The sequence below is a fragment of the Cherax quadricarinatus genome, chromosome 4, assembly GCF_038502225.1.
Source record: "Cherax quadricarinatus isolate ZL_2023a chromosome 4, ASM3850222v1, whole genome shotgun sequence".
Lineage (NCBI taxonomy): Eukaryota > Metazoa > Arthropoda > Malacostraca > Decapoda > Parastacidae > Cherax > Cherax quadricarinatus.
In genome coordinates, this window is record NC_091295.1 from 76,654,829 (window position 1) to 76,682,144 (window position 27,316).

The 27,316-nt window shown below is 42.9% G+C and overlaps 1 protein-coding gene across 1 annotated transcript; it reads right to left on the minus strand.

Annotated features, from left to right (window-relative positions):
- Nucleotides 1–26,955, minus strand: BicD (protein bicaudal D). The gene is made up of 12 exons (XM_070098402.1): nt 26,627–26,955; nt 19,947–20,087; nt 18,322–18,536; nt 16,981–17,234; nt 15,982–16,145; nt 12,341–12,502; nt 11,502–11,687; nt 11,240–11,349; nt 9,367–9,479; nt 9,060–9,160; nt 2,223–2,322; nt 1–170 (listed from the first exon to the last, which is right to left on the minus strand). The coding sequence occupies exons 1-12, from the start codon at nt 26,819–26,821 to the stop codon at nt 1–3; spliced, it is 1,911 nt and encodes a 636-aa protein (XP_069954503.1). The 5' UTR covers nt 26,822–26,955.
- Nucleotides 26,956–27,316: the final 361 nt, after the last annotated feature.

A 27,316-nucleotide genomic window follows, 5' to 3' on the forward strand; every position in this document is an offset into this window, starting at 1 on the left:
TCACACTATCACTGCCCTGCCAGAGGCAAGAACTGTTACCTCTGCTGTTTGCTTGTTTGCTTTTAGGACGGTACGCAGAGTTGCAATTTGCTCTCTCTTTGTTGAGAGAAGAGACTTAAGCTTGATCACTTGTTCCTGCAGTTCCTGCACCTCACTCTCACTCAGCCCACCTAGGAATAAGAAATTAAATATGCATAAGAATGTGGAAAAAAAAAAGGTGACAAAAATATATTTGCTTGGTATGACAACTAATAAACAAATTATGAATATTTATACAATCCACAAATAAATATTTATGCAAATCCACATTCGTTGACTCTCACTACTAGTAGAAACATTTTGCATACAGTCCTGTACTAGCCAGGCACTTCACCTCAACATGGTGTGGCATGTTATCAGGTTTCAATTTAAATTACAATGGTGTCTAACATTTTACAGCACAGAAGTATTTACTAAAATAACATAACAATATTAAAAAATTCCTAATTTCAAATTATTTTTTTCTCTAACCAACATTTACCGTCTTTGCAACATTATTGTATTCTACCACAAGGTAGGTTAACCCTTTGAGGGTCGACAGGCCCTCTCCGAAACTCGTTCTCAGGGTCGGCCAAATTTAAAAAAAAAAAATTATTTTCTCTTATGAAAAGATAGAGAATCTTTTCCCGATCATAAAGACACCAAAAGTTTGAAATTTGATAGAAAACTTACGGAATTATGCTCTCGCAAAGTTAGCGGTCTCGGCGATGTTTACGCATCGGTGATTTTGCCCACTTTGAGCCCCATTTTCGGCCAATTTCACTGTACTAGTCGACAAAAAACATGAATATTTCGCTAGAACTCCACTTTTTCTATCGAATGGGTGCAAGAAACCACCCATTTATGAAATTCAACTATCCAGTACAGTGGTCAGAATTTAGCAATTTTGCCAATTTCACACAAATTTCAAAAGATGCCAATTTCCGAATAGGGTCCAGAATAAACAAGAAAGACATTCCTGGGACTAAAATGACATTTCCTCTAGTCATTAGTCACGTCTCAAGGCCCCTCTTATATTCTTTTGCTTTCCACTTTGAATTTTTATTCTCACAAAAAATATAAGATTTACTGTTATGCAGACTACTGCATTAGTGTAAAAAATGGTATAAATATTATTGGTGCACTTGTGAAAGAATATTAGACTCACCAGTTGACGTGTATTGCACGCTTGGCACGATTTGTTTACTTTTGAAGTTTGGTAAAAATCGAACATTTCTGCTACTTTGAGCTCAATTTCAAGGCACCTTTCATTGTAAAACCAGTCAAAATCATCTCAATTTCTGTAATATGTCTTCCAGTCTATAAAATGAGACCAAGAAAACTAGAATACAACAATAAATACCATACGAAAATACACTGCAAAGTCGCTGATTTATTCCAAAAAAATGGTCAAAGTTTTTTTTCTCTCATTATGCACTGTGTGCTGCAGGATTTTTTTTAGACTGTGCACACTGACCACATAGACCCATTCTTTCATATGAAGGCCTACCAGCTTTCTCCCACTAGATTTGAGGCCGCTAGAATTTATGCGTACTAGTACGTCAAAAACCCCTACGCGTAAGACGTACTAGTACGACCAAAACCCTCAAAGGGTTAAATACCCAAGTACATAGTTACATTCATTATATATATATTATGATAACATTTGCACACAAATTACTTTTAGCCAGTCCATGTGTTATACAAGCTGGAGAATATTGTATTAAGTACAGTGGACCCCCGCCTTACAATATTAATCCGTTCCTGAGAGCTCATCATGAGCTGAAATTATCATAAGGCGAATTAATTTTCCCCATAAGAAATCATGGAAATCAAATTAATTCGTGCAAGACACCCAAAAGTCTGAAAAAAAAAATTTTACCACATGAAATATTAATTTTAATACATACACACAAACTTAAGAAGACATGCACAATTAATACTCTACTAAGAATAGAATACATGACACTTACCTTTATTGAAGATCTGGTGATGACTGATGGGATGGGAGGAGGGGAGAGTGTGGAAGTTGTTCTTGTTTAGAAGGGGAATCCCCTTCCATTAGGACTTGAGGTATCAAGTCCTTTTCCGGGGTTACTTCCCTTCTTTTAATGCCACTAGGACCAGCTTCAGAGTCACTGGACCTCTGTCGCACAACAAATCTGTCTATAGAGCTTTGTACCTCCTGTTCCTTTAAGATTTGCCTAAAATGGGCCACAACATTGTCATTGTAATAGTCACCAGCACGGCTTGCAATAGCTGTGTTAGGGTGCTTTGTAAGATATCCGAGACGTGTCCCGACAGCTATTGGAGGATAGATGGGCATGAATAAACAAAATGAGAGCATAGGACAACAATGGGGTCGAAGAGGTATGGGGTAGGTTTAAAAATGTAGTGTTAGAGTGTTCAGCCAGAAGTTTGTGGTTACAGGAAAGTGGGTGCGGGAGGGAAGAGGAGCGATTGGTGGAATGATGATGTGGAATGAAGAGAGTAGTAAGGGAGAAAAAGTTAGCATATGAGAAGTTTTTACAAAGTAGAAGTGATGCAAGGAGGGAAGAGTATATGGAGAAAAAGAGAGAGGTTAAGAGAGTGGTGAAGCAATGTAAAAAGAGAGCAAATGAGAGAGTGGGTGAGATGTTATCAACAAATTTTGTTGAAAATAAGAAAAAGTTTTGGAGTGAGATTAACAAGTTAAGAAAGCCTAGAGAACAAATGGATTTGTCAGTTAAAAATAGGAGAGGAGAGTTATTAAATGGAGAGTTAGAGGTATTGGGAAGATGGAGGGAATATTTTGAGGAATTGTTAAATGTTGATGAAGATAGGGAAGCTGTGATTTCGTGTATAGGGCAAGGAGGAACAACATCTTGTAGGAGTGAGGAAGAGCCAGTTGTGAGTGTGGGGGAAGTTCGTGAGGCAGTAGGTAAAATGAAAGGGGGTAAGGCAGCCGGGATTGATGGGATAAAGATAGAAATGTTAAAAGCAGGTGGGGATATAGTTTTGGAGTGGTTGGTGCAATTATTTAATAAATGTATGGAAGAGGGTAAGGTACCTAGGGATTGGCAGAGAGCATGCATAGTTCCTTTGTATAAAGGCAAAGGGGATAAAAGAGAGTGCAAAAATTATAGGGGGATAAGTCTGTTGAGTATACCTGGCAAAGTGTATGGTAGAGTTATTATTGAAAGAATTAAGAGTAAGACGGAGAATAGGATAGCAGATGAACAAGGAGGCTTTAGGAAAGGTAGGGGGTGTGTGGACCAGGTGTTTACAGTGAAACATATAAGTGAACAGTATTTAGATAAGGCTAAAGAGGTCTTTGTGGCATTTATGGATTTGGAAAAGGCGTATGACAGGGTGGATAGGGGGGCAATGTGGCAGATGTTGCAGGTGTATGGTGTAGGAGGTAGGTTACTGAAAGCAGTGAAGAGTTTTTACGAGGATAGTGAGGCTCAAGTTAGAGTATGTAGGAAAGAGGGAAATTATTTCCCAGTAAAAGTAGGCCTTAGACAAGGATGTGTGATGTCACCGTGGTTGTTTAATATATTTATAGATGGGGTTGTAAGAGAAGTAAATGCGAGGGTCTTGGCAAGAGGCGTGGAGTTAAAAGATAAAGAATCACACATAAAGTGGGAGTTGTCACAGTTGCTCTTTGCTGATGACACTGTGCTCTTGGGAGATTCTGAAGAGAAGTTGCAGAGATTGGTGGATGAATTTGGTAGGGTGTGCAAAAGAAGAAAATTGAAAGTGAATACAGGAAAGAGTAAGGTTATGAGGATAACAAAAAGATTAGGTGATGAAAGATTGGATATCAGATTGGAGGGAGAGAGTATGGAGGAGGTGAATGTATTCAGATATTTGGGAGTGGACGTGTCAGCGGATGGGTCTATGAAAGATGAGGTGAATCATAGAATTGATGAGGGGAAAAGGGTGAGTGGTGCACTTAGGAGTCTGTGGAGACAAAGAACTTTGTCCTTGGAGGCAAAGAGGGGAATGTATGAGAGTATAGTTTTACCAACGCTCTTATATGGGTGTGAAGCATGGGTGATGAATGTTGCAGCGAGGAGAAGGCTGGAGGCAGTGGAGATGTCATGTCTGAGAGCAATGTGTGGTGTGAATATAATGCAGAGAATTCGTAGTTTGGAAGTTAGGAGGAGGTGCGGGATTACCAAAACTGTTGTCCAGAGGGCTGAGGAAGGGTTGTTGAGGTGGTTCGGACATGTAGAGAGAATGGAGCGAAACAGAATAACTTCAAGAGTGTATCAGTCTGTAGTGGAAGGAAGGCGGGGTAGGGGTCGGCCTAGGAAAGGTTGGAGGGAGGGGGTAAAGGAGGTTTTGTGTGCGAGGGGCTTGGACTTCCAGCAGGCATGCGTGAGCGTGTTTGATAGGAGTGAATGGAGACAAATGGTTTTTAATACTTGACGTGCTGTTGGAGTGTGAGCAAAGTAACATTTATGAAGGGGTTCAGGGAAACCGGCAGGCCGGACTTGAGTCCTGGAGATGGGAAGTACAGTGCCTGCACTCTGAAGGAGGGGTGTTAATGTTGCAGTTTAAAAACTGTAGTGTAAAGCACCCTTCTGGCAAGACAGTGATGGAGTGAATGATGGTGAAAGTTTTTCTTTTTTGGGCCACCCTGCCTTGGTGGGAATCGGCCAGTGTGATAATAAAAAAAAAAATAATTTAAGTAACCTCCAAACATCACACAATCAACAGTCCACTGGCAAAAAGCTGCCTAATACTGCACATTTTTAACATTTAAATTAATAACACTGAGAAGCAGTGTTTCTCAGGGGTCAGTGTTGGGCCCGTTGTTGTTCACAATTTACATAAACGATATACACTGTAGATGACGGAATAAATAGCGACATAAGTAAATTTGTTGATGACACCAAAATAGGCCGTCCAATTCATTCTAATGAGGACACTAGAGCACTCCAGGATGATTTGAATAGACTGATGCAATGGTCGGAGAAGTGGCAGATGCAGTTTAATATTGACAAATGCAAAGTTCTAAATGTTGGACAGGTAAATAACCATGCCACATATAAACTAAATAATGTAGATCTTAATACTACTGATTGCGAAAAGGATTTAGGAGTTCTGGTTAGCAGTAATCTAAAACCAAGACAACAGTGCATTAGTGTTCGCAATAAAGCTAACAGAATTCTTGGCTTCATATCTAGAAGTATAAATAATAGAAGTCCTCAGGTTGTTCTTCAACTCTATATATCCTTGGTTAGGCCTCATTTAGACTATGCTGCTCAGTTCTGGTCACCGTATTACAGAATGGATATAAATGCTCTGGAAAACGTACAGAGGAGGATGACAAAGATGATCCCATGTATCAGAAATCTTCCCTATGAGGATAGACTGAGGGCCCTGAATCTGCACTCTCTCGAAAGGCGTAGAATTAGGGGGGATATGATCGAGGTGTATAAATGGAAAACAGGAATAAATAAAGGGGATGTAAATAGCGTGCTGAAAATTTCCAGCCAAGACAGGACTCGCAGCAATGGTTTCAAGTTGGAAAAATTCAGATTCAGGAAGGATATAGGAAAGCACTGGTTTGGTAATAGAGTTGTGGATGAGTGGAACAAACTCCCGAGTACAGTTATTGAGGCTAAAACGTTGTGTAGTTTTAAAAATAGGTTAGATAAATACATGAGTGGGTGTGGGTGGGTGTGAGTTGGACCTGACTAGCTTGTGCTGCTGGGTCTGGTGCAGTGCTCCATCCTTGAGTGGAGGTGACCAGACTGGGTGGGTCATTGGGAAAATCCGGGAGGTGGGTCATTGGTCTAATCCTGGGGGGGAACATGGACCTGCTCCGCATGGGTCAGTAGGCCTGTTGCAGTGTTCCTTCTTTCTTATGTTCTTTGCAGTGTTGCATATACTAATCATTTTCTTATGTTCTTACATGGTCTAATCAGGATTGCAAGGTGAATAGTATAGGTACATATGAAAGTCTGGTAGGTATGTAACCCCCATCTGGCTACCCCATCTCACCATTATATGTACCCTTTCCCCTTAATATAAAGAATAGTAAATTACTTTCATCCCCATCACACATATTTGCTTTTTTTTTTTTTTTTTTTTTTTCAACAAGTCGGCCGTCTCCCACCGAGGCAGGGTGACCCAAAAAAGAAAGAAAATCCCCAAAAAGAAAATACTTTCATCATCATTCAACACTTTCACCACACTCACACATTATCACTGTTTTTGCAGAGGTGCTCAGAATACAACAGTTTAGAAGCATACACATATAAAGATACACAACATATCCCTCCAAACTGCCAATATCCCAAACCCCTCCTTTAAAGTGCAGGCATTGTACTTCCCATTTCCAGGACTCAAGTCCGACTATATGAAAATAACCGGTTTCCCTGAATCCCTTCACTAAATATTACCCTGCTCACACTCCAACAGATCGTCAGGTCCCAAGTACCATTCGTCTCCATTCACTCCTATCTAACACGCTCACGCACGCTTGCTGGAAGTCCAAGCCCCTTGCCCACAAAACCTCCTTTACCCCCTCTCTCCAACCCTTTCGAGGACGACCCCTACCCCGCCTTCCTTCCCCTATAGATTTATATGCTTTCCATGTCATTCTACTTTGATCCATTCTCTCTAAATGACCAAACCACCTCAACAACCCCTCTTCTGCCCTCTGACTAATACTTTTATTAACTCCACACCTTCTCCTAATTTCCACACTCCGAATTTTCTGCATAATATTTACACCACACATTGCCCTTAAACAGGACATCTCCACTGCCTCCAACCGTCTCCTCGCTGCTGCATTTACCACCCAAGCTTCACACCCATATAAGAGTGTTGGTACTACTATACTTTCATACATTCCCTTCTTTGCCTCCATAGATAACGTTTTTTGACTCCACATATACCTCAACGCACCACTCACCTTTTTTCCCTCATCAATTCTATGATTAACCTCATCCTTCATAAATCCATCCGCCGACACGTCAACTCCCAAGTATCTGAAAACATTCACTTCTTCCATACTCCTCCTCCCCAATTTGATATCCAATTTTTCTTTATCTAAATCATTTGATACCCTCATCACCTTACTCTTTTCTATGTTCACTTTCAACTTTCTACCTTTACACACATTCCCAAACTCATCCACTAACCTTTGCAATTTTTCTTTAGAATCTCCCATAAGCACAGTATCATCAGCAAAAAGTAACTGTGTCAATTCCCATTTTGAATTTGATTCCCCATAATTTAATCCCACCCCTCTCCCGAACACCCTAGCATTTACTTCCTTTACAACCCCATCTATAAATATATTAAACAACCATGGTGACATTACACATCCCTGTCTAAGACCTACTTTTACCGGGAAGTAGTCTCCCTCTCTTCTACACACCCTAACCTGAGCCTCACTATCCTCATAAAAACTCTTTACAGCATTTAATAACTTACCACCTATTCCATATACTTGCAACATCTGCCACATTGCTCCTCTATCCACTCTATCATATGCCTTTTCTAAATCCATAAATGCAATAAAAACTTCCCTACCTTTATCTAAATACTGTTCACATATATGCTTCAATGTAAACACTTGATCTACACATCCCCTACCCACTCTGAAACCTCCTTGCTCATCCGCAATCCTACATTCTGTCTTACCTCTAATTCTTTCAATTATAACCCTACCGTACACTTTTCCTGGTATACTCAGTAAACTTATTCCTCTATAATTTTTACAGTCTCTTTTGTCCCCTTTCCCTTTATATAAAGGGACTATACATGCTCTCCGCCAATCCCTAGGTACCTTCCCCTCTTTCATACATTTATTAAACAAAAGTACCAACCACTCCAACACTATATCCCCCCCTGCTTTTAACATTTCTGTCATGATCCCATCAGTTCCAGCTGCTTTACCCCCTTTCATTCTACGTAATGCCTCACGTACCTCCCCCACACTTACATTCTGCTCTTCTTCACTCCTAAAAGATGGTATACCTCCCTGACCAGTGCATGAAATTACTGCCTCCCTTTCTTCCTTAACATTTAAAAGTTCCTCAAAATATTCTCGCCATCTACCTAATACCTCCATCTCCCCATCTACTAACTCCCCTACTCTGTTTTTAACTGACAAATCCATACTTTCCCTAGGCTTTCTTAACTTGTTTAACTCACTCCAAAATTTTTTCTTATTTTCATTAAAATTTCTTGACAGTGCCTCTCCCACTCTATCATCTGCTCTCCTTTTGCACTCTCTCACCACTCTCTTTACCTTTCTTTTACTCTCCATATACTCTGCTCTTCTTATAACACTTCTGCTTTGTAAAAACCTCTCATAAGCTACCTTTTTCTCTTTTATCACACCCTTTACTTCATCATTCCACCAATCACTCCTCTTTCCTCCTGCCCCCACCCTCCTATAACCACAAACTTCTGCCCCACATTCTAATACTGCATTTTTAAAACTATTCCAACCCTCTTCAACCCCCCCACTACTCATCTTTGCACTAGCCCACCTTTCTGCCAATAGTCGCTTATATCTCACCCGAACTTCCTCCTCCCTTAGTTTATACACTTTCACCTCCCTCTTACTTGTTGTTGCCACCTTCCTCTTTTCCCATCTACCTCTTACTCTAACTGTAGCTACAACTAAATAATGATCCGATATATCAGTTGCCCCTCTATAAACATGTACATCCTGGAGCCTACCCATCAACCTTTTATCCACCAATACATAATCTAATAAACTACTTTCATTACGTGCTACATCATACCTTGTATATTTATTTATCCTCTTTTTCATAAAATATGTATTACTTATTACCAAATTTCTTTCTACACATAGCTCAATTAAAGGCTCCCCATTTACATTTACCCCTGGCACCCCAAATTTACCTACTACTCCCTCCATAACATTTTTACCCACTTTAGCATTGAAATCCCCAACCACCATTACTCTCACACTTGATTCAAAACTCCCCACGCATTCACTCAACATTTCCCAAAATCTCTCTCTCTCCTCTACACTTCTCTCTTCTCCAGGTGCATGAACTTACAAAATCTGAGAGGGTTACGTCAGTACGAAGTTTACATCGGAGAGCCTCCAGATTTGTTGCAGCTAAAGTAGGAGACGAAGGTTTATGATCTTCCTCATCTCCTGAAATAAGAGAATACAGTTTAACATTAACTGTCTGAAATAATCACTAACTATAACACAAAATAAACAGGAAAACAATTCACAAGCAGAAATTAAAGAGGGGTAGTATGAAAATTTTCTAGCTTTAAAGCATGCAATCCATATACAGCAATGACAGTACAATATTGTGCATGTGACATGTTAGTTCAGTGTAATGTTTGACTTGCCTTTATCTGCTGTATGTCCCTGTTTACTGTGATCCAGCATTACTCTTGAGGGTGTCTCACCATTAACTGTGCACACATGGTGATACAACTGTGCAAGCTCCTCACTGATTGTCCTACAGAGAGATATACAACTTGTCAATGCGAGAGGCCTGGATTTCCAGCAAGCGTGCATGAGCGTTAGATAGAAGTGAATGGAGACAAATGGTATTTGGAGCCTGACGAGCTGTTGGAGTGCGAGCAGGGTAATATTTAGTGAAGGGATTCAGGGAAACCAGTTATTTTTATATAACTGGACTCTAGTCCTGGAAATGGGAAGTACAATGCCTGCACTTTAAAGGATGGGTTTGGGATATTGGCAGTTTGGAGGGATATATTGTGTATCTTTATACGCATATGCTTCTAAACTGTTGTATTCTGAGCACCTCTGCAAAAACAGTGATTATGTGTGTGAGGTGAAAGTGTTGAATGATCATGAAAATATTTTCTTTTTGGGGATTTTCTTTCTTTTTGGGTCACCTTGCTTCGGTGGGATACAGCCGACTTGTTAAAAAAAAAGCCATGATGTTGCAGTGTCTGACAGATGTGACAAATGGTTTAAACAACCGACAAGTTGAAGATTGAGACACTTATGCAACTTGTCAGGTTTTTTAAACCATTTATCACATCTGTCAGACACTGCAACATCATGGGATCTTGATACAAAGAATTCTTCAACCTTGTCCAGCCTTTGGACGAAGACCTACTTCGACTAGTGGATGGTACCACTATGACCCTGCCTCTTCTTGCTTCGCCTCACTTGACTACAGTATATAAGCCACGTCTACGGCCCTATGCTGTACTTTCTACAAGATTGATGGACTGAACACATCGACTCCAGGCTGAGTGACTGATTGCCTCAAACTCCTCCTCTCCTTACACCCTTCTGATTTGTATTGGACTGATGAAGCCACTGCGTGGCGGAACGTTTCCTCAATAAAGATTTCCATACATTGCATAAGTGTCTCAATCTTCAACTTGTCGTTTTTTTAAATCATTTATCAAATTTGAAGTTCGGCAATTAGGTGGTGAGGAGTTACCAAAAGTATTATTCAGAGGGCTGAGATGATGATTTGGACATTTAAGAGAGGATGAAGACAAATAGGACAACTGGGCCATATAAATCTGAAGTGGAGGGGTAGGGGTCATCCTAGGAAATGTTGGGGGGAGGTGGTAAAGGAAGTTTTAAGTGTCAGAGGCCTGGTCATCTAACAGGCCTGTATTAGCTTGTTAGACAGGAGTGAGTGAAAGTAAATGGTTTTTATGAATTGACATCATGTTGGAGCATGAGCAAAGTAATATTCATGAAAAGATTCCAGGAAACCAGTTAGCCAGAATTCTCGAGGTGAGAAGTAGTGTCTGCACTCAGGAGGGGGGATTTGGAAGCTGCAGTTTGGAGGGTCATCTGATGATGTTGGTGCCCTTCTGGCAAGACACTGACTGAACAAGCAAGCGAGTATTATCTTCCTTATTGGGTTGCACTACCAAAGTGGGAGATGGCAAGTGTTTAAAAACTGACAAATTCTGAATGTTATACTTAAACTGGTATATTAAAGTCAGTCTCTTTCCAAATATGACCTTGCTTAGAATACAAAACCTGATATATACAATAAATAGAAACTAATAAAATAAAAATGACAAAATTTTATCTAGATGCTTCATAGAATATCAGCTAAAATATTGTTCTAAGCCATCTACTATTTGGAGATAAAAATGTTGAAAACCAAAAACAATATAGGAGACAAATTAAGTTACTGGCAATTTTGATTCTGGAATAAAAATATCAAAAAAGAATTCAAGATTAAAGGATTCATTAACAAAGAAATGCTGAACAAACCCCAGATCATTTTTGGTTATGGACATGGATCCCTCTCTGCTGTTCATCATCTGACTCAGGACATTCACATCATTTGCCAAGTCAATTGATTTCTGCTCTGCATCGACCAGCTGTTAAAAGCAAGTATGAAAATATATTTAAATTTCCAGTTCAATTATGTATAAATATGTTGGCAACCTCACATTTTACTGAATAAATGAAGCCAAAGCAAGCATGAAACTTTATGAAGAAAAAAAAAAAGGGCTTTAAATTCCACACTGACCCTTGAGCGAATTGTTGCCACTTCATTGCGCAGCTGCTGGACTGCATCGCTTGCCGACCCACTCTCTGAATTCTGTATGTCTATTAGACTCTTCTTTAGTTCAGATATTTCTTTTGAAGCAACTTGATATCTTGTTTTTTGCTTTTCTAAAAAGCTTACTAAATTTGCAGTGTCTTCAGCGTTCATCTGAAACAAGTACAGCATAATGTTACACCTAATAAAAAGGCTTGTCTGTATAGTCCATGCCTCCATTTCAGGATAAAACTGACTTCCATCAAAATTTCCTACATGTTAACCTACCCATAACCCAAAACAATATAATCCACTAACCAACAATGAAAACATCTGCTAATGCAATCCTCCTTCCTTCATTTTGAATTCTCTTCATTAAAAGTAAGATGCATTTCACCTCTTGTTGATAGTTCAACTATCTAGACCTATTCTCCTGCACATACATGAAACACCTTTTTTTTGATTATGACAGATTCTGGGAAAGCTGGAAATTTACATGTTAAAACAAAAACCACTCGTTGCCTTGATGGCAAGTAAAAGATCAGAGGACATTAGTGATTGATAACCATAGCAGGTAAACTAAAATTTTAGGTGAACTAATGCATCAAATAACTTTAAAGGCAAATCCAAATATATAACAAAAAAAGCATATAAAGCTGTATTAATATTACAAGACAGTTCAAAAGTTGATTAATGTCTAATGCTAAACTGTAGTCACACTAACAAAATAAACAAGCTTTGGTAATAACTCAGTAATATGGGGAAACAGTTTCCATTTTTCATTTATGAATATACGTAATATTCTAATTTCACAAGTAATATCTTACTTGACTAGGGTTCTCCTGATCATGCAGTTTAACAAGTGCAGAAATGTGACCCAGCAGGTGAGAGACACGGGCATGCTGTGCATCCAGTTCTCCACGAGTCTTCTCCAGCCCTTCCTGACTCTCCTTCAGGTTGGTGGTCAACTGATTTTTCTCATGCTCTGCCTGGTTATAAAATATTAATTTTTTTTTTTTTAACAAGTCAGCCATCTCCCACTAATGCAGGGTGACCCAAAAAGAAAAAATCCCCAAAAAGAAAATACTTTCATCATCATTCAACACTTTCGCCACATCAAAATGGTATACAATACCGACAGGCTTGTGCCTATGTGTCTTACCTACCAACTTTCACCACACTCACACATTATCACTGTTTTTGCAGAGGTGCTCAGAATACAACAGTTTAGAAGCATATACATATAAAGATACACAACATATCCCTCCAAACTGCCAATATCCCAAACCCCTCCTTTAAAGCGCAGGCATTGTACATCCCAGTTCCAGTACTCAAGTCTGGCTATATAAAAATAACCGGATTCCCTAAATCCCTTCACTAAATATTACCCTGCTCACACTCTAACAGCTCGTCAGGTCCCAAGTACCATTTGTCTCCATTCACTCCTATCTAACATGCTCACACACGCTTGCTGGAAGTCCAAGCCCCTCACCCACAAAAACCTCCTTTACCCCTCTCTCTCCAACCCTTTCGAGGACGACCCCTACCCCGCCTTCCTACCCCTACAGATTTATACGCTTTCCATGTCACTCTACTTTGATCCATTCTCTCTAAATGACCAAACCACCTCAACAACCCCTCTTCTGCCCTCTGACCAATACTTTTATTAACTCCACACCTCCTAATTTCCACACTCCGAATTTTCTGCATAATATTTACACCACACATTGCCCTTAGACAGAAAATCTCCACTGCCTCCAACCGTCTCCTCGCTGCTGCATTTACCACCCAAGTTTCACACCCATATAACAGTGTTGGTACTACTATACTTTCATACATTCCCTTCTTTGCCTCCATAGATAACGTTCTTTGTCTCCACATATACCTTAACGCACCGCTCACCTTTTTTCCTTCATCAATTCTATGATTAACCTCATCCTTTATAAATCCATCCGCTGACACATCAACTCCCAAATATCTGAAAACATTCACTTCTTCCACATTCCTCCTCTCCAATATGATATCCAATTTTTCTTTACCTAAATCATTAGATATCCTCATTACCTTACTCTTTTCTATGTTCACTTTCAACTTTCTACCTTCACACACACTCATTTACTTCTTTTACAACCCATCTATATATATATATATATATATATATATACATATATATATATATATATTTATATATATATATATATATATATATATATATATATATATTTTTTTTTTTCAACAAGTCGGCCGTCTCCCACCGAGGCAGGGTGACCCAAAAAAGAAAGAAAATCCCCAAAAAGAAAATACTTTCATCATCATTCAACACTTTCACCACACTCGCACATTATCACTGTTTTTGCAGAGGTGCTCAGAATACAACAGTTTAGAAGCATACATATATAAAGATACACAACATATCCCTCCAAACTGCCAATATCCCAAACCCCTCCTTTAAAGTGCAGGCAAAGTACTTCCCATTTCCAGGACTCAAGTCCGACAAAATGGGAAGTACAATGCCTGCACTTTAAAGGAGGGGTTTGGGATATTGGCAGTTTGGAGGGATATGTTGTGTATCTTTATATGTGTATGCTTCTAGACTGTTGTATTCTGAGCACCTCTGCAAAAACAGTGATAATGTGCGAGTGTGGTGAAAGTGTTGAATGATGATGAAAGTATTTTCTTTTTGGGGATTTTCTTTCTTTTTTGGGTCACCCTGCCTCGGTGGGAGACGGCCGACTTGTTGAGGAAAAAAAAAAAAAAAAAAAAAAAAAAAACCATGGTGACATTACACATCCCTGTCTAAGACCTACTTTTACTGGGAAGTAGTCTCTCTTCTACACACCCTAACCTGAGCCTCACTATCCTCATAAAAGCTCTTTACAGCATTTAGTAACTTACCACCTATTCCATATACTTGCAACATCTGCCACATTACTCCCATATCCACTCTATCATATGCCTTTTCTAAATCCATAAATGCAATAAAAAACTTCCCTACCTTTACCTAAATACTGTTCACATATATCCTTCAATGTAAACACCTGATCAACACATCCCCTACCCACTCTAAAACCTCCTTGCTCATCTGCAATCCTATATTCTGTCTTACCACTAATTCTTTCAATAATAACCCTACCGTACACTTTTCCTGGAATATTCAGTAAACTAATTCCTCTATAATTTTTACAATCTCTTTTGTCCCCCTTCCCTTTATATAAAGGGACTATACATGCTCTCCACCAGTCCCTACGTACCTTCCCCTCTTTCATACATTTATTAAACAAAAGTACCAACCACTCCAATACTATATGCCCCCCTGCTTTTAACATTTCTGTCATGATCCCGTCAGTTCCAGCTGCTTTACCCCCTTTCATTCTACGTAATGCCTCACACACCTCCCCCACACTCGCATCCTGCTCTTCTTCACTCCTAAAAGATGGTATACCTCCCTGGCCAGTGCATGAAATTACCGCCTCCCTTTCTTCCTCAACATTTAAAAGTTCCTCAAAATATTCTCGCCATCTACCTAATACCTAAATCTCCCCATCTACTAATGCCCCTACTCTGTTTTTAACTGACAAATCCATATGTTCCCTAGGCTTTCTTAACTTGTTTAACTCACTCCAAATTTTTTTCTTATTTCCAATAAAATTTCTTGACAAGTGCCTCTCCCACTATCATCTGCTCTCCTTTTGCACTCTCTCACCACTCTCTTCACCTTTCTTTTACTCTCCATATACTCTGCTCTTCTTATAACACTTCTGCTTTGTAAAAACCTCTCACAAGCTACCTCTTTCTCTTTTATCACACCCTTTACTTCATCATTCCACCAATCACTCCTCTTTCCTCCTGCACCTACCCTCCTATAACCACAAACTTCTGCCCCACATTCTAATACTGCATTTTTAAAATTATTCCAACCCTCTTCAACCCCCCCACTACTCATCTTTGCACTAGCTCACCTTTCTGCCAATAGTTGCTTATATATCACCCGAACTTCCTCCTCCCTTAGTTTATACACTTTCACCTCCCTCTTACTTGTTGCCATCTTCCTCCTGTCCCATCTACCTCTTACTCTAACTGTAGCTACAACTAAATAACGATCCGATACATCAGTTGCCCCTCTATAAACATACACATCCTGGAGCCTACTCATCAACCTTTTATCCACCAATACATGATCTAACTACTTTCATTACGTGCTACATCCTAACTTGTATATTTATTTATCCTTTTTTTTCATAAAATATGTATTACTTATTACCAAATCTCTTTCCACACACAGCTCAATTAAAGGCTCCCCATTTACATTTACCCCTGGCACCCCAAATTTATTAAATATAGGTCACAAATTATACACTTTTTTCAGGCATGTTGTCACAGAACAGAAACTTCATCAATTACAATAACCATAGTTTTTCAATATTTTATAGTTCTGCTGCTAATAATGGAATTTGAAGAGCATACAAACCTCTTCCAATTTCTTCTCCAGCTTACGCAATTCATTCAGATGGATCTCTGAGAAGAGGTCACCTCCCAATTCCGTACCTCCTCCTGCGCTCATTAACTCTGACTCCAGTCTCCGTAGAACTGGCGTCTCATCCTCACCGTCACTTTCACCGAAGTCTGTACTACCTAAACAGAAAATAATTTACATTTACAGTACAATATACGCGTATTTTTATTTTCATACATTCAGGTACATGTAAATGAAATGAAGTGAAATGTAACAGCAGAAAGATATAACCAAAATACAGTATACAAAAAAATTCTACAATATGCAAGAATTTTTTTATGAAAAATGAGAAAGACAAAACAATAATCACATTCAATCTCCATAATGTAGCAATCAAATAAACAAGTATTCCAGCAACAATAGACATTAATTAAAAAAAAAAGAACAAGCCAGTACTCAAAACATTAGCAGATGTGAATGCCTTCATAAATAAATTTTTTTAACTTTATAAAAATTACTCAAGATCCATTGCTAAGAAAAATTACCATGACAATAGAGACTAGGCCTAATCTCCCAAGAAACAATGAAAAGAAAAAAAAAAAAAGCTACTACTGAAAAAAGAATATATAATAAAAAAAATGACCTCGAAAGCACTGAAATCTCAAGCTCAAACATTACTCAATTAATATACAAATTACATTCACCAAAGAAAATTAACTTTTTATCTTGGCTATCGAAACCTATTAATCACAAAAGTTGCACCTGGCTAAAAAAAAAAACACCTCAGAAAACAAAAACCTATATCACAAAGTACCTCAAGAGGTAACTACCATAACTTATGCATACCCACTTCCAACGTACTCAAAATGTATTTAAGAAATACATTTATGAATTATCCGATGTTTTAATGACACTTAAGATTGGTGTAAGAGGCAGGCCATCCATGCTTCACCAATCAATGAAAGTTTACAATCAATGAAATTAACAAAATGCACTGTTGTACTTTCATCTCACCTGAGAGTTTCATGCTCATAGCAAGATTTGACAAGTTATACATAGACTCTGAATTCATTCGCCCATCAAGCTCTTTCTTAAGTGCATATTTGGCCTCTCTCTCAGCTTGAAGGGATTCCAGTGCTTCTTCCATCTGTCGTTCAGCAATCTTCTTAAGGTTTGCCAGTTCCTCCACCTGCTGGTTAAGCACCTCTGTCTCTTCTTGCAAGCGGCGAATTTCATGCTTAGCTCCCTCAAATTCAACTTGAGATGACCTGCCAAAGGATTTTCATTAAGTAGTACTACAAAAGACCAATTTACAAGACTAGCTATTAGCACAAGGCAAGAAGTTCAGTCTCAATCTCAGAGAAACCTCAGGAACAAAGGCTTCAAGTATTATACTTGACTTATACACATGTATTGAAAAAACGTTTATTTAAAACTTTTATTTATCCTACAACTTTCCTTTTTTATTATTTAACATATTTTTTTGAAGAATTTCAAGAAGTCTGTATATATTATGTCAGCTTTACACTAGTCTTCCAGTGCAACCAAAATTATTTCATCTAGAGAGATTACCTTTCTTTGACTGTGACAAAAGATAAAAGAAACACAGAAGGAAAATAATATATAGAACTATATAGCTAGAAATGAGAAAGAAGAAAATATATGGCATTACAGAAGTTAAAATTTCACATAATAAAGTCTATATAAAATATGCAACCAAAAGTGAAAGATTAGGCAAAATAACAAACTAAGTTATTTCATTAGCATAAAACCTGACTAGAGCCATTAACACCAATGGCACCATGCTGGCCTTCCCCCACGTCATTTAATCAGATAATAGCACACGAGGGAAACCCCACACGATCAAAGTGGCAAACAAAACAACCACGCCCACTTTGCTAACCTGCCATGCTAGTGCCACAAATGTATCTTTTGATGGGTAGGGAATAAAATATATATTCATATTTACAGAATGACACCTTCAATTGCAACAAAAGTATTTTGTTTTGCAACCTCTTGAAATTTTTAATGTTTAAAATTGTAAGTGTTTAAACTTTTACACACTGCCCATATCAATTTAGCAGTGTAAACCAAGCCAAAAAAAAACTGTACATGCAATAACCATCTCACAGCAACTTTGCTGCTAAATGAAAAAAAAAACTGTTGAAAAAAGTGCTTAAAAGTGAATACAACAAAAAATAAAGGAAATGTTAAAGTGAAGGAGTATCAGATGAATAAAGAGGTTAGTATCATGTAATAATAGGAATATCTATTGAAGAAACAGCAAATACTTAACCCATTAAATCTCTAATTGTTGTTAGCTGTTATGAGACTGAACACTGCAAAATTTCTTACTTGAGATTGGATATCTGCTTTTGTAACGTGATATTCTCATCCTCCAGTTCAGCATAGTCTTGGAAAAGTCGTGTCTCGCGGAACTTTAAGTCTTTCAATTCTGCTTTTAATTGCTTCTTTTCATGGTCGGTAATTTCTTTATCTTTCAGCAGGTCTGCAAGCTCTACATAACAGCGAGACTTCTCACTCTGAACACGCTCTAGTTCTGCTCGGCACTAAAAAAAAATTTACAGAGCACAAGTGGTTAATATTGTACATTCAACACTCCTGCATTTCATAAATTTTCAAAACAAAATCAACCCACCCATAATTTAACTCATACATTCCAACACAGTGCTTTCAACTCTGTTCATGTCACCCATCTAACACCACACAATCCGTTTATCAAGAGTACCGCTCAACTGTCTCAAATTATGTATTCACTCAACATGACAAACCACTAAATTCTTGAACAATCCTTGCAATACACTCCAACTTGGGTCACAGACTTGAACTGCCAGTTTAGTAACATTCTAGCAAACCTTTCATTTTTTAATTATACAGTTATCATAACAATATTACAAGCTTTATTAAAATAAGTTATGGAAAAGGTGTATTATTAAGTGTTGATGGTGTTTCATTTGTCAAACATCTACACACACATGGGGATCGAGGGAAATAACATGCAATTCATTTTGCCCCAAGGATATACATTACCTTTCCTTTTAGATACTATTAAGGAATATAATGAATATCCTTCCACATGTACTGTATTGAAGATTGGTATGTACATGCGAGTTTCTTGACACACACAAAGCAGAAAAAAAAACGTAATCAGAAAAACTAACACTCAGAAATGAAATAAACTACAGGTAACTAACACAATATATTACAAATGTCAAGAAAATGAGTGGGTAATTTCTCATGTAACTCTCATAGTACAAACAGCTTAGACATGCCTAGCAGTTTCACTGAAACCATTTCCCTAGTACATGTATATTATCTCTGAAACTTGTGTCACAGAAGGCACAGCCAAAATCTACTGCAGTTTCTTAGGTCACCTGAACTATGATGACTGTGCTCTTTTAACAAGTCAACTACTGAATAAATGATGATGAATGTATTTCCTTCCATGGGTCACCCTACATGGTGAAAACTGATGAGCAAAAACTTCTTGCCAACAAAATATTCTGAACATTTTTCCAGGTGCAAAGATATTTATGAGGCAATTTACATTTATTCTTTGAGCATTTAACAGGTCATTTATGCCTTCAAAAAGTATTAAAAAGTTATTTACACTAAATATGAACAATCATTCAGAAATACAAGGAAATTGAGAACATTCATAATTATTGTATTCAGTGATTTTTCCATCAGTTACGATATTTTCAATCATATGGTGAATATGAAGAAACAAAGTATTGGGCATTGGGCTGTATGAATGGTACAGTATTAGTTTCAATCTGAAATGTACATAGGTGGCAAGAGACTATTCAAGAAAAATATCAATCTGATTAGAATGAAATTATGTATTTATTGTGTATATATTAGCCATAACCAAATTGCTTTAATACAACTAAGAATTTTCAGTAAGTCAAAATTTTAAAATAAGTGATCATTCACTGACACAGTATAATAGAACATACCTGTTTAGCTTCAAGTTCAAGTTCAATAATTTGTGAATTGAGAGAAGTTTCTCGAGCTGCAGATTCAGAGAGAAGGCTTTCTTCTGTCTCAATACCACTAGCTGTGGCTACTCTGTGAGTTGTCTGGAACTTGGCAAGTGCCTGAAAAAAAAAAAAAAAAACTAATAGGTTCCCGAATAAATACCAGCACAATGTGTACTCGCTCATCTTGCTGGTACGATAGAAAGTGTATCAGTGACAAATAAAGACCAAGAGGTGTGCAAGCCAATATATACAAGGTAAACTAGGGATGTGGGAGAAGTGTATAATAAACCGACCAAAAAAGTAGTCAAAGCCAACCACATTGTGGGGGCTATATAGCCCTCCAAGTATCAACAACCTGACCATCAGGTCACTAGGTAAGCCTAGTTTTAAGACAATCCAACAAATCTGGAGCCCTTTCTTTTATCTCTTCTTCATTTCAGCTACATGGCACTCGAACTCCGGTTCTAACATTTTTGTGTTGGTCAACAACCCAATAAATGCCATTTCTCATAGCAAATATTTTAATTCAATTTTTCTTAATACTGCAAAACTATTATTAAAGTGTTTTGCAAAACCAATGTAATTCAGAACATTAAAGATGGGCTGTAAACATGTCCAGCAAGATAAATTACAAGCCAGACAAGCCTGGCCCAGGGCCGGGCAGTGGGATACCTCCAATATACCTTGGCCAGGGGCCAAGCTTGCCTGGTCAACCAGGCTGTTGCTGCTGAAGGCCTGCTGCCCCACATATCTATCACAGCTTGGTTGATCTGACACCTGGTGAAGATACATACTTATCCAGTTTTCTTTTGAAGACTTCTACACTTGTTCCAGCCATGTTTTTAATATCTTCTGGTAGTATGTTAAATAGTCTAGGGCCATGGATGTTGATAGTGTTCCCTTATTGTGCCCACCACACCCTGCACCTCACTGGGTTTATCTTGCACTTCCTCCCATCTCTCTCACTCCAGGAGAAGAAAAAAATCTTGAAACCCATCAAACGTGTATGCCACTGATACAGAGTGAAGCCAAAGTAGTGTTTCTGATCCAGTCAACCATCCATTAATTACCACCGTATATCCAAGCCAAGTGTAAATACCTAGGGATACTCAAATTATCTTCAATCATTATCATGATAGTTAAACACAGCAACATGACGAGAAAAAATAAAGGAGAATAAAAATTAAAAAAGAAGGAAATAAAAGGAAAGCAATTATTTGTACAAGCTGGAACTAGAGCAACGAGGTAAACATTTGAGGATGTGGACGAGTCCTCCAGACCTACCCACCAACACCCTCCCTTCCACCCCAACCCACCAACACCCTCCCTTCCACCCCAACCCACCAACACCCTCCCTTCCACCCCAACCCACCAACACCCTCCCTTCCACCCCAACCCACCAACACCCTCCCTTCCACCCCAACCCACCAACACCCACCCATACACCCCCAACCCTCCCCCACCCCAACCCAACACCCTCCCTTCCACCCCAACCCACCAACACCCTCCCTTCCACCCCAACCCACCAACACCCTCCCTTCCACCCCAACCCACCAACCCCCTCCCATGCACCCCAACCCACCAACTCCCTCCCTTCCACCCCAACCCACCAACACCCTCCCTTCCACCCCAACCCACCAACACCCTCCCCTTCCACCAAAACCTTCCCTCCTTTCCACCCCCAACCTGCTAACACCCACTCACCCACCCCCAACCAACTAATACCCTCAATCCCACCCCAACCTGCTAACACCCTCCCTCCCACCCCCAACCTGCTAACACCCTCCCTCCCACCCCAACCTGCTAACACCCTCCCTCCCACCCCCAACCTGCTAACACCCTCTCTCCCACCCCCAACCTGCTAACACCCTCTCTCCCACCCCAACCTGCTAACACCCTCCCTCCCACCCCAACCTGCTAACACCCTCCCTCCCACCCCCAACCTGCTAACACCCTCCCTCCCACCCCCAACCTGCTAACAACCTTCCTCCCACCCCCAACCTGCTAACACCCTCCCTCCCACCCCCAACCTGCTAACACCCTCCCTCCCACCCCAACCTGCTAACACCCTCCCTCCCACCCCAACCTGCTAACAACCTCCCTCCCACCTCAACCTGCTAACACCCTCCCTCCCACCCCCAACCTGCTAACACTCTCCCTCCCACCCCCAACTTACTAACACCCTCCCTCCCACCCCCAACTTACTAACACCCTCCCTCCCACCCCAACTTACTAATACCCTCTCTCCCACCCCCAATCTGTTAACACCCTCCCACCCTCAACCTGCTAACATCCTCCCTTCTACCCCAACCTCCTCACACCCTCCATTCTACCCCTACTTGCTAACACTTTCCTTTCTACCTGCTAACACTCTCCTCTTACGTCTACCTGCTAACACCCTCCCACCAACACCTTCCCCACCAACCCTCCCACCAACACCTTCCCCACCAACCCTCCCACCAATGCCTTCCCCACCAACACCTTCCCCACCAACCCTCCCACCAACACCTTCCCCACCAACCCTCCCACCAACACCTTCCCCACCAACTCACCCACCAACACTTCCCCCACTCCCCCACCCACCAACACCTTCCCCACCAACCCTCCCACCAACACCTTCCCCACCAACCCTCCCACCAACGCCTTCCCCACCAACCCTCCCACCAACGCCTTCCCCACCAACCCTCCCACCAACGCCTTCCCCACCAACCCTCCCACCAACGCCTTCCCCACCAACACCTTCCCCACCAACCCTCCCACCAACACCTTCCCCACCAACTCTCCCACCAACACCTTCCCCACCAACCCTCCCACCAACACCTTCCCCACCAACCCTCCCACCAACACCTTCCCCACCAACCCTCCCACCAACACCTTTCCCACCAACCCTCCCACCAACGCCTTCCCCACCAACACCTTCCCCACCAACACCTTCCCCACCAACCCTCCCACCAACACCTTCCCCACCAACCCTCACACCAACACCTTCCCCACCAACCCTCCCACCAACGCCTTCCCCACCAACCCTCCCACCAACACCTTCCCCACCAACCCTCCCACCAACACCTTCCCCACCAACACCTTCCCCAACCCTCCCACCAACACCTTCCCCACCAACACCTTCCCCACCAACGCCTTCCCCACCAACGCCTTCCCCACCAACCCTCCCACCAACGCCTTCCCCACCAACACCTTCCCCACCAACCTTCCCACCAACACCTTCCCCAACCCTCCCACCAACACCTTCCCCACCAACACCTTCCCCACCAACGCCTTCCCCACCAACCCTCACACCAACACCTTCCCCACCAACCCTCCCACCAACGCCTTCCCCACCAACCCTCCCACCAACACCTTCCCCACCAACCCTCCCACCAACACCTTCCCCACCAACACCTTCCCCAACCCTCCCACCAACACCTTCCCCACCAACACCTTCCCCACCAACGCCTTCCCCACCAACCCTCCCACCAACGCCTTCCCCACCAACACCTTCCCCACCAACCTTCCCACCAACACCTTCCCCACCAACCCTCACACCAACACCTTCCCCACCAACCCTCCCACCAACACCTTCCCCACCAACCCTCCCACCACTGCCTTCCCCACCAACACCTTCCCCACCAACCCTCACACCAACACCTTCCCCACCAACCCTCCCACCAACGCCTTCCCCACCAACCCTCCCACCAACGCCTTCCCCACCAACACCTTCCCCACCAACACCTTCCCCACCACCCCTCCCACCAACACCTTCCCCACCAACCCTCCCACCAACGCCTTCCCCACCAACACCTTCCCCACCAACCCTCACACCAACACCTTCCCCACCAACCCTCACACCAACACCTTCCCCACCAACGCCTTCCCCAACACTCCCACCAATGCCTTCCCCACCAACACTCCCACCAATGCCTTCCCCACCAACACCTTCCCCACCAACCCTCCCACCAACACCTTCCCCACCAACCCTCCCACCAACACCTTCCCCACTAACCCTCCCACCAGCACCTTCCCCACCAACCCTCCCACCAACACCTTCCCCACCAACCCTCCCACCAACGCCTTCCCCACCAACCCTCCCACCAACGCCTTCCCCACCAACCCTCCCACCAATGCCTTCCCCACCAACACCTTCCCCACCAACCCTCCCACCAACACCTTCCCCACCAACCCTCCCACCAACACCTTCCCCACCAACCCTCCCACCAACACCTTCCCCACCAACGCCTTCCCCACCAACCCTCCCACCAATGCCTTCCCCACCAACACCTTCCCCACCAACCCTCCCACCAACACCTTCCCCACCAACCCTCCCACCAACACCTTCCCCACCAACCCTCACACCAACACCTTCCCCACCAACCCTCCCACCAACGCCTTCCCCACCAACACCTTCCCCACCAACGCCTTCCCCACCAACCCTCCCACCAACACCTTCCCAACCAACACCTTCCCCACCAACCCTCCCACCAACACCTTCCCCACCAACACCTTCCCCACCAACACCTTCCCCACCAACCCTCCCACCAACACCTTCCCCACCAACACCTTCCCCACCAACCCTCCCACCAACACCTTCCCCACCAACACCTTCCCCACCAACCCTCCCACCAACACCTTCCCCACCAACACCTTCCCCACCAACCCTCACACCAACACCTTCCCCACCAACCTTCCCACCAACACCTTCCCCACCAACCCTCCCACCAACACCTTCCCCACCAACCCTCCCACCAACACCTTCCCCACCAACCCTCCCACCAACACCTTCCCCACCAACCCTCCCACCAACACCTTCCCCACCAACCCTCCCACCAACACCTTCCCCACCAACCCTCCCACCAACACCTTCCCCACCAACCCTCCCACCAACACCTTCCCCACCAACCCTCCCACCAACACCTTCCCCACCAACCCTCCCACCAACACCTTCCCCACCAACCCTCCCACCAACACCTTCCCCACCAACCCACCCACCAACAACTTCCCACCAACACCCCCACCAACGCCTTCCCCACCAACCCTCCCACCAATTCCTTCCCCACCAACACCTTCCCCACCAACCCTCCCACCAACACCTTCCCCACCAACCCTCCCACCAACACCTTCCCCACCAACCCTCACACCAACACCTTGCCCACCAACCCTCCCACCAACGCCTTCCCCACCAACACCTTCCCCACCAACGCCTTCCCCACCAACACCTTCCCCACCAACCCTCCCACCAACACCTTCCCCACCAACCCTCCCACCAACACCTTCCCCACCAACCCTCACCTTCCCCACCAACACCTTCCCCACCAACCCTCCCACCAACGCCTTCCCCACCAACACCTTCCCCACCAACGCCTTCCCCACCAACCCTCCCACCAACACCTTCCCAACCAACACCTTCCCCACCAACCCTCCCACCAACACCTTCCCCACCAACACCTTCCCCACCAACACCTTCCCCACCAACCCTCCCACCAACACCTTCCCCACCAACACCTTCCCCACCAACCCTCCCACCAACACCTTCCCCACCAACACCTTCCCCACCAACACCTTCCCCACCAACCCTCCCACCAACACCTTCCCCACCAACCCCATCCCCACCAACACCTTCCCCACCAACCCTCACACCAACACCTTCCCCACCAACCTTCCCACCAACACCTTCCCCACCAACCCTCCCACCAACACCTTCCCCACCAACCCTCCCACCAACACCTTCCCCACTAACCCTCCCACCAACACCTTCCCCACCAACCCTCCCACCAACACCTTCCCCACCAACCCTCCCACCAACACCTTCCCCACCAACCCTCCCACCAACACCTTCCCCACCAACCCACCCACCCACACCATCCCCACCAACCCTCCCACCAACACCTTCCCCACCAACCCTCCCACCAACACCTTCCCCACCAACCCTCCCACCAACACCTTCCCCACCAACCCTCCCACCAACACCTTCCCCACCAACCCTCCCACCAACACCTTCCCCACCAACCCTCCCACCAACACCTTCCCCACCAACCCTCCCACCAACACCTTCCCCACCAACCCTCCCACCAACCCCTTCCCCACCAACACCTTCCCCACCAACCCGCCCCCCCACACCTTCCCCACCAACACCTTCCCCACCAACCCTCCCACCAACACCTTCCCCACCAACCCTCCCACCAACACCTTCCCCACCAACCCTCCCACCAACACCTTCCCCACCAACCCTCCCACCAACACCTTCCCCACCAACCCTCCCACAACTGCACCAAATTAAACATATAACAAACACATTAGCCACTCGTATGTAGAAATTAATACCATAATTTGGTTTAAATATGGCAGGTATAATGTAGATGTCAGTGAGAAACAAAAAATTTTGAAGGGGAAGTGAAGTAGCCTACGTAGGGGTCTGGTTATATGTAAAACTGGGGAGAAGAGGTTTAATTCCTTGGATCAAGAACCTTCCAGGAGCATCAATGAACCTGTATTGAGAAGGGGGGGGCGGAGGGGAATGACAGGTGAATGGAAATGGGATGTGAAGAGAGAAGGGAAGAGGTGAAGGGAGAGGGGGAGGACTTCCCTTCACTCCCTCCCCCTTACCTAACAGCTGACGACCCGAGACAGCAGGTGACCCTTCTCCCTACACCCCTGTCATCTCTCACCTCTCTGGTGCTCTCCAGTTCATGCTTAGTGTTCTCGTAGAGACTCTCCAGCTCCTCACACTTTGTCTGAAGACTCTCCTTCTCCTCCAGCAGCACCAAGCCGTACTGGGCAGCCTGGTTCTTCTCGCTGCTCGTCTGGTCCAACTCCTGGTTCAGCCTCTCCAGCTCCTGCTTGAGGGTGTCCAGGGAGTCCATGGCGAGTGTGAGTGTGTGTACACGACGATAATAAAGTGTTGGCACTGTGTTAGTGCCGCTACAGAGTGTGGAGTGGACGAGCCATGGCTCTCCCTCAGGTCTCCTGGCAAGGCTCCCTCTAATGCTCTTCTGAACACTCTTCTTCCCTCACCCTCTTTCTCACCAACTCTTTATTTACCTCTATATCTCTTGAAAATTAAATCCCTATGGCATCTGTTACTTTATTGATAAATTAATTATGTTTATTTTGCCCTCTTTTATTGAGGTAGTCGATAAAGTAATAAATTAAATGATATCTAGAGTATTGGAATGACAAAACACAGAAAACGATATAGTGAGGTGACTTTTCTAACATAAACTAAACTTATTGCATACAAAAACCCATGAACAGTCGCAGTGAGCAACTGCCAATGAATGAATATGAGAATGGACGGGGATTTGAACCGAGGTATTGTGTGTATCAAACCCTCTGTCATCTATCATTGTTACTAAAGA